Source organism: Dendronephthya gigantea, unplaced genomic scaffold, assembly GCF_004324835.1.
Source record: "Dendronephthya gigantea isolate DGI-Jeju-01 unplaced genomic scaffold, DenGig_1.0 000161F, whole genome shotgun sequence".
NCBI classification, from domain to species: Eukaryota; Metazoa; Cnidaria; class Anthozoa; order Malacalcyonacea; family Nephtheidae; genus Dendronephthya; species Dendronephthya gigantea.
The window spans coordinates 105072-113631 of NW_021163171.1; the positions used below are offsets into that span (position 1 = coordinate 105072).

The 8560-nt window shown below is 35.7% G+C and overlaps 1 protein-coding gene across 11 annotated transcripts in view; it reads left to right on the top strand.

The window, feature by feature from the left end:
* LOC114537661 (dystrophin-like) overlaps positions 1-4530 on the top strand; it is an 88692-nt gene extending 84162 nt beyond the window's left edge. For 7 of the 11 annotated variants that reach the window (XM_028558752.1, XM_028558751.1, XM_028558749.1 and 4 more), the window contains 6 exons: positions 337-393; positions 1351-1375; positions 2099-2193; positions 2335-2545; positions 3933-4137; positions 4248-4530. In XM_028558752.1, coding sequence (XP_028414553.1) covers positions 337-393; positions 1351-1375; positions 2099-2193; positions 2335-2545; positions 3933-4137; positions 4248-4297 — 643 coding nt within the window. In that variant the 3' untranslated portion in view covers positions 4298-4530. The remainder of the gene's footprint in view (positions 1-336; positions 394-1350; positions 1376-2098; positions 2194-2334; positions 2546-3932; positions 4138-4247) is intronic. The other 4 variants (XM_028558754.1, XM_028558756.1, XM_028558760.1 and 1 more) reach the window with 4 other exon arrangements.
* Positions 4531-8560: the final 4030 nt, after the last annotated feature.

The following is an 8560-nucleotide window of genomic DNA, read 5'->3' on the forward strand; positions in this document are numbered from 1 at the left end:
ATGTAGAAAATACCCCCAAATGTACATAGGAAACAGCCGAGGTATCGGAAACTGTCGCCAACACTTCGGGCATTTCTGAAAATGTGCACTCCCAAGATTAACCTTGTAACTTTCGGTGTTAAAAAACGACCTAAGTTAATCGCATTGAATTAATATTGCTGACATATAACTCCATTTCTGTCTCTTGATTTGACTAAATTTTGTTGTTATATATTCTTTCAATTAAAATACATTAATATACTAACTATAAGATTATTATTTCTTCGAAACGTAAGATGTAAAATGTTTCTACATTAATGGTACTCAAACTTAAATGTGATTACGTTTGAATTTCAGTAAAGGCAGCAACGATGATTTTGATGAGCATAAAATTATCGCGCGGTATTGTAAGAGGTGTGTTTGTCTCCTAAATAAACGTAAAATTTAAATAAATAATTGTATGTTAAAACCTACCCTAATCATCAAATTATAGTACTTGATAATATATTATCTGATGATATAAAAACTAGGTTTATTGTATTTATACTGGATAGTTCTATCAGTTCTAAACTGTTCTTCCTAGAGGTCCAGTAAGGATCATCTCTTATTGATCCAGTGTTACTACAGGAAGAAACCTAAACTAAACTAACTTTATTTATACTGGATAGTTCTATCAGTTCTAAACTGTTCTTCCTAGAGGTCCAGTAAGAATCATCTCTTATTGATCCAGTGTTACTACAGGAGGAAACCTAAACTAAACTAACTTTATTTATACTGGATAGTTCTATCAGTTCTAAACTGTTCTTCCTAGAAGTCCAGTAAGGATCATCTCTTATTGATCCAGTGTTACTACAGGAGGAAACCTAAACTAAACTAACTTTATTTATACTGGATAGCTCTATCAGTTCTAAACTGTTCTTCCTAGAGATCCAGTAAGGATCATCTCTTATTGATCCAGTGTTACTACAGGAGGAACTAACTAAACTAACTTTATTTATACTGGATAGCTCTATCAGTTCTAAACTGTTCTTCCTAAAAGTCCAGTAAGGATCATTCCACAAAGATCTCCTTTCAAAAACATAGATGTATGTATTAAATTTGATATCAAAATTCAACATTAAAAAATGATAAACCCATACTAACTCTGCACGAAGTTAAAATCCTAGCCTATTGGTTTTGTTCTGCTGCTATGCCACGAACAAGCTTTTTATACAAAATATTTCACCAAATGCAGCCAATTATATTGTATGTCGTAACCCAACCGCAAGTGAGAACCTATTGCAAATTTCTATATTAGGTTATCCTATCCGAAAAAACGCCTTTACGAAATTGTATTCTATTGCTAATATTTCATTTGTATGTGTTTTCTAGCCTCGAGCCAGGAACTCCTGCTAATGTAAGTTTTGATCGAGAAATTTGCCGTTCATTTTGTTCAAAATTCGTCTACATTTATATATTTTACTGTACATAAAGTCTAGATTTCCCGTGCGTTTTATATAAGATTTTGTTTAGCTGAGAATGCTATTAAAAGACATAGACTGCGCTGTTTCAAATAGGCTGTAAATATTTCTAATGCAGTAACCAATGTGAGTACTTTAGTATTTTGTGTAATTCCAGCTGATTTTACTCATCAGTGGAAGAGTACTGTCAGTTAATAAGTTAACAAAAATATCTGTCAGTGTCTCTTGTTAACCCATTAGCTTGCAATGCACCCAGATGTGACCTACTTTAGTATTTTACTCTGTCTAATGTCAGATGATTTTACTCATCAGTGGAAGAGTACTGTCAGTTAATAAGTTAACAAAACTATCTGTCAGTGTCTCTTGTTAACCCATTAGCTTGCAATGCACCCAGATGTGACCTACTTTAGTATTTTACTCTGTCTAATGTCAGATGATTTTACTCATCAGTGCAAGAGTACTGTCAGTTAATAAGTTAACAAAACTATCTGTCAGTGTCTCTTGTTAACCCATTAGCTTGCAATGCACCCAGATGTGGCCTACTTTAGTACTGTACTCTGTCTAATGCCAGATGATTTTACTCATCAGTAGAAGAGTAATGTCAGTTAATAAGTTAATCGTAATGTATTTAAATATTGGAATATCTATTTTTAATTTAGCAGCCGCGAAGCCCGACTCAAATTCTGATGGAATTGGCCCAGGAAGAAAAAGAAGATTTGGACAAGACGATCACTGATCTTCAAGATGAAAACAAGTATGAAAGAAACTATTTTATGTGCCCAAAAATTCCATATTTAACAGAAAGGCCGTTTTCTTCCCTGTAGATAAACCGTGCTGTGATAATCGCTAAGAAAATTAACGTGAACTTTTCTAAATGTTTTTAATTTTCTCATAGAACCCTAATGGAAGAACTCAGCCAGTTAAAATCGTTGACGACGAGTCGCGACGATCCTCACTCGGGACAAGATCGTGAGAATGACGTCATGAACGAGATCAAGTTGCTACGTCAGCACAGATCACGTCATGAATCGCGTGTCAAAGTGTTGGAGGATCACAATCGCCAATTGCAACAACAGTTGACGAAGCTGAAACAATTGCTTGAACAGGTAAATATTGATTGGTCTTCCTAGAGGTCCAGTAAGGATCATCTCTTATTGATCCAGTTTTACTACAGGAGGAAACCTAAACTAAACTAACTTTATTAATATTGGATAGCTCTATCAGTTCTAAACTGTTCTTCCTAGAGGTCCAGTAAGGATCATCTCTTATTGATCCAGTGTTACTACAGGAGGAAACCTAAACTAAACTAACTTTATTAATATTGGATAGCTCTATCAGTTCTAAACTGTTCTTCCTAGAGATCCAGTAAGGATCATCTCTTATTGATCCAGTGTTACTACAGGAGGAAACCTAAACTAAACTAACTTATTTATACTGGATAACTCTATCAGTTCTAAACTGTTCTTCCTAGAGGTCCAGTAAGGATCATCTCTTATTGATCCAGTGTTACTACAGGAGGAAACCTAAACTAAACTAACTTTATTTATACTGGATAGCTCTGTCAGTTCTAAACTGTTCTTCCTAGAGGTCCAGTAAGGATCATCTCTTATTGATTCAGTGTTACTACAGGAGGAAACCTAAACTAAACTAACATTTATACTGGATAGCTCTGTCAGTTCTAAACTGTTCTTCCTAGAGGTCCAGTAAGGATCATCTCTTATTGATCCAGTGTTACTACAGGAGGAAACCTAAACTAAACTAACTTTATTTATACTGGATAGCTCTATCAGTTCTAAACTGTTCTTCCTAGAGGTCCAGTAATGATCATCTCTTATTGATCCAGTGTTACTACAGGAGGAAACCTAAACTAAACTAACTTTATTTATACTGGATAGCTCTGTCAGTTCTAAACTGTTCTTCCTAGAGGTCCAGTAAGGATCATCTCTTATTGATCCAGTGTTACTACAGGAGGAAACCTAAACTAAACTAACTTTATTTATACTGGATAGCTCTATCAGTTCTAAACTGTTCTTCCTAGAGGTCCAGTAATGATCATCTCTTATTGATCCAGTGTTACTACAGGAGGAAACCTAAACTAAACTAACTTTATTTATACTGGATAGCTCTGTCAGTTCTAAACTGTTCTTCCTAGAGGTCCAGTAAGGATCATCTCTTATTGATCCAGTGTTACTACAGGAGGAAACCTAAACTAAACTAACTTTATTTATACTGGATAGCTCTATCAGTTCTAAACTGTTCTTCCTAGAGGTCCAGTAATGATCATCTCTTATTGATCCAGTGTTACTACAGGAGGAAACCTAAACTAAACTAACTTTATTTATACTGGATAGCTCTATCAGTTCTAGACTGTTCTTCCTAGAGGTCCAGTAAGGATCATCTCTTATTGATCCAGTGTTACTACAGGAGGAAACCTAAACTAAACTAACTTTATTTATACTGGATAACTCTATCAATTCTAAACTTTATTCCCAGCCATCTGAAAGATCAGGATCGCGAATGACTCCAGCGTCCTCATCTGGTTCAGTCAAGAAACCTGGTTACCATGGTGACGCCACGGCAAGCGATAGTGACAACGATGGTGAAAGAAAACCGCTGGTCACAGGTTCTCGAGGTATACAAGACCCGGAGCTACGTGACGTCATGGATAAAATAAACACGTCCTTTCCGCATGATGGAGGTATGTCATTCACGTGATCACAAAGTTCAGAGACTTTTACTGGTCTCACTAACCGAACATTAGGCAAATTATTTCATGGCAAATCTAATCATATCGTCTCCATTTTTTAGGATCGCACGGAGACTCCTCAAAGCAGCCATTAATGGGCGAAGAACGATGATTTGACTTTGGAAAATATTTACACAGTTTAGTTAGGATTTAAGGCAATACGCGATTTTTAACCTTACGTTATCTGTCTGACTCTGTTCAATGTTTGTACTAACAATATATAGATATTCTGGTGTTAATGTTCTCATATAACCTGCTTAAGATGTAACACGTATAAAATTTTCAATGTTTTGAGATGTAACTCCTTTATAATCTTGTTTTTATAATAAATGTTTGCATATTTAATTGCTCCTATAGCTCTATCAGTTCTAAAATGTTCTTCCTAGAGGTCCAGTAAGGATCATCTCTTATTGATCCAGTGTTACTACAGGAGGAAACCTAAACTAAACTAACTTTATTTATACTGGATAGCTCTATCAGTTCTAAACTGTTCTTCCTAGGGGTCCAGTAAGGATCATCTCTTATTGATCCAGTGTTACTACAGGCGAAAACCTAAACTAAACTAACTTTATTTATACTGGATAGTTCTATCAGTTCTAAACTGTTCTTCCTAGAGATCCAGTAAGGATCATCTCTTATTGATCCAGTGTTACTACAGGAGGAAACCTAAACTAAACTAACTTTATTGATACTGGATAACTCTATCAGTTCTAAACTGTTCTTCCTAGAGGTCCAGTAAGGATCATCTCTTATTGATCCAGTGTTACTACAGGAGGAAACCTAAACTAAACTAACTTTATTTATACTGGATAACTCTATCAGTTCTAAACTGTTCTTCCTAGAGGTCCAGTAAGGATCATCTCTTATTGATCCAGTGTTACTACAGGAGGAAACTTACCTAAACTGCGAATCCACAATCTTCATTGTTACTTGACGTAGCCTACAATTCCAAGGCACAATTTAACCTTCTGTAGTTCCCCCCTTCTCCATCACCCCTCCCTACAAGTCTTATAATATATCTCACCCTCCTAATCTTTTATTTTAAATTACTCCATCAATGGTCAGGTGATCTCGCGCTCATATTTCAGCCAATCAGCGCTCAGAAAGTTTGTGAAAATAGAAATCCATTCTGCAGTGTTTAATCGATTATATCTTTTATCATTCTTGATGAAACCATTCAAAATTTTGCGATAATGTTTAGTTATAAGAACTATAGCTGTGATAGAAATTTGAAACCGAAATAAAGTATATTTCACGAGATATTAAGTTGTTTCAATCGAGAAATTGATTTTTATATGACAACTAGTCCTACTAGTCCTTTCCCGCCATATCAGATCAGCTTGAATACGAAACCCTGCTCTTTCTAACACCAGGGTTTCTTTAATAATCCATATTTTTCATACTCTCTCATCTGAGGCAAGCAAAGTTTCTTCTTTGTTTATTGTAAAACTTGCAAGAAACTAACACGAGGAAAATTGCGATGTCGATGACGTTCAAATTGCAAGGAAGGAAGCTTTGTTCTGTCACAGGTATTTACTGTTTCCTTATAAACAACTTGTAAAAAATCTGCAGCAGATTTATATTAAGACTTTATAAAATGTTGACATTGTTACAACTTGTTTACAAGCTTGCTGTGAAAGCTTTTCAATGTCAACAAACATTTTGTTTACACAATATTTATGGTTTCTTGCAGGGGTCCAAATGGTTGGGATGATGTATTGATCAAAGGCCGCATGCAGGGACAATGTGAATCCAATACAAACTGTCAGGGAAAAACAGCTGTAAGTTATTCACCTATCAGACCTAAAATACAATATTAGGTCACATCTGGGTGCATTGCAAGCTAATGGGTTAACAATTAAGAGATGCTGACAGATAGTTCTGTTAACTTATTAACTGACAGTACTCTTCCACTGATGAGTAAAATCATTTGACATTAGACAGAGTAAATTACTAAAGTAGGTCACATCTGGGTGCATTGCAAGCTAATGGGTTAACAAGAGATGCTGACAGATAGTTCTGTTAACTTATTAACTGACAGTACTCTTCCACTGATGAGTAAAATCATTTGACATTAGACAGAGTAAATTACTAAAGTAGGTCACATCTGGGTGCATTGCAAGCTAATGGGTTAATTAACAAGAAACACTGACAGATAGTTTTGTTAACTTATTAACTGACAGTATTCTTCCACTGATGAGTAAAATCATCTGACATTAGACAGAGTAAAATACTAAAGTAGCAGGTTGTTGTTCATACCAGGTTGTTGAAAAAAAATTAAAAACTTCTTGTTCTTTCATAGGAATTTTATTTCAAATGTGGGGAACATCATGGTAGAGATGAACAGGCGCCATTATCAATGTTGAAATCTAACATCAGAAATATTCCCTGCATCACATGCTCTGAAATATCGTAAGTTTACCCTTTCATTTTATGTCTCCTCCCAGAAATATTTATGCTTCTAGGAAAGTTGAATTTTTTAAATCCAAACCGCAGTTAATAGAAACTAATAACTCTGATCCAACATGGTCAATATTTAATCAATTTTTTTTCACTCATGCACCTACCTATTGTTTGAATTCTTTTATTTGATGTTTCATTTTAAACCTTCCTAAATGGAAATATCTATTTCATACATTTGACATTGTTCTTTAATATATAATTCCAAGAACTGACTCAATTTAAATTGAATCACAAAAATAAAAATCAGTATATGTCTGACAATCAACTTAGAATGCTACAATCTATTTCTATAACTTTGTGAAAATCTTATAGTTCATTTCAATTGTTCATAATATGTTAGGAGTTTCCACTTAATACCTTACGTATTGTTCACACAACAACAGCAGTGTGCCAGCATCTTGCTTTAGACATTTCTGGAAGTTCTTCCCAAGAATACCTTTCAAAGTTGAAGCCTTCAACTGACTTTGACAGCTCTCCTTCCTCACCCCTCCCTCCCAGGACTACAATGTTGTTTTCAATAACAACTGCAGTACATCCCCACCTCTTACATCTCATTGATGGCAGCATGTGACTTTGTTCTGTCTTGACATTGTAAATGATAACTGTATCTAATGTCTTGCCATGTTTGTCAACACCACCAATAACAACAATGTTGTCTCCCCATCTCATAGTTGCCATAACACTCACTTCATACGGCAGTGGTGACAACTGTTTCAGCTCATTCTTCTTTATATCGTACAGTACGACACTGCTGAGGTTGTCTTTGTAATGGTCAGTTGTACTTCCACCAACTATCAACAAATTATCATCAAATATTTCCATGCTGTGACATTGTCTTGGTTCTGGCATTCTCGATAAGGTCTTCACAGTATAGGGAGGAACAAGCTGGACTGACCTGATCAAGTCAGATAAACCATTTCCCTTATGACCTCCAGAGACTATCAACTGATCATTATACAGCACACTGCTGTGGTATTTCAACTTATCAGGTAGTTTAACAGGACAGTCACTCCAGTGTGTTGAGAGATCAGGGTTTGGGTCAATATTCATTCTAATCATATCATCAACAATGCCAGACCAACCACAACCACCCCCAGCTATAGTCATATGATTGTTATAAATAAATGAAGTCGCTCCACAACGATCCGTTGGCATTGATTGTAATGGCGACCATGTTCTTTGACGCCAGTTAAACATCTCTACAGAGTTAGTTCCAAAACCTCCAGCAACAATTATATTTTCCTTATCACCACTTGGTCTATTTCTTACTTTTCTTGTGTTTTCTTCTATCTTGCCCTCCATCGTGATAAGAACGTCCTTCATTTCATCAAAAGCTCTGACCAAAGCTGTTTTCAATCCATCGACTTTGTTGTTAACCGCTTCGTGTTTTCTTTCCATATCTGCTTTTAAATCTGCCGTGTTTTTCTCCATATTCGCAACAGTGGCAACGTTTTTCTCCAAATTTGTTATTTTAGTTTCGATTGTTATATTATTATTCGCCATTCTTTCCTCGATATCTGTCAAAGTTTTCGTCATTTCTCCGCACGAGTGACACTTCAACTTTCGGAATTCACAAACTTCACTTTCATGGTGAATAAGATCACGCTTGTTGACAATTAAACCACAGCCTTGGTTTGTACAAACGGCTGGTGTATATCCACATGTATCTTCATGGCGGTCGAGATGCTGCACTTCTACAACTTCTTGACAACCTCTGTCGATGTAAACGCAACGAATTTTCGATTCATTTAAAAAATCTTGTACAATTCGTGGTGCTTCGATCAAAGTCTCTACGGTCAGTTCATCAGCACACGTTGGACATGTTTGAGAATTTTCCAGATGTTTCGTAAATCGTAATACAACAACGGCAAAAAGAATGCTGGTTTCTCGAACACATAACCGGCTCTTTCAA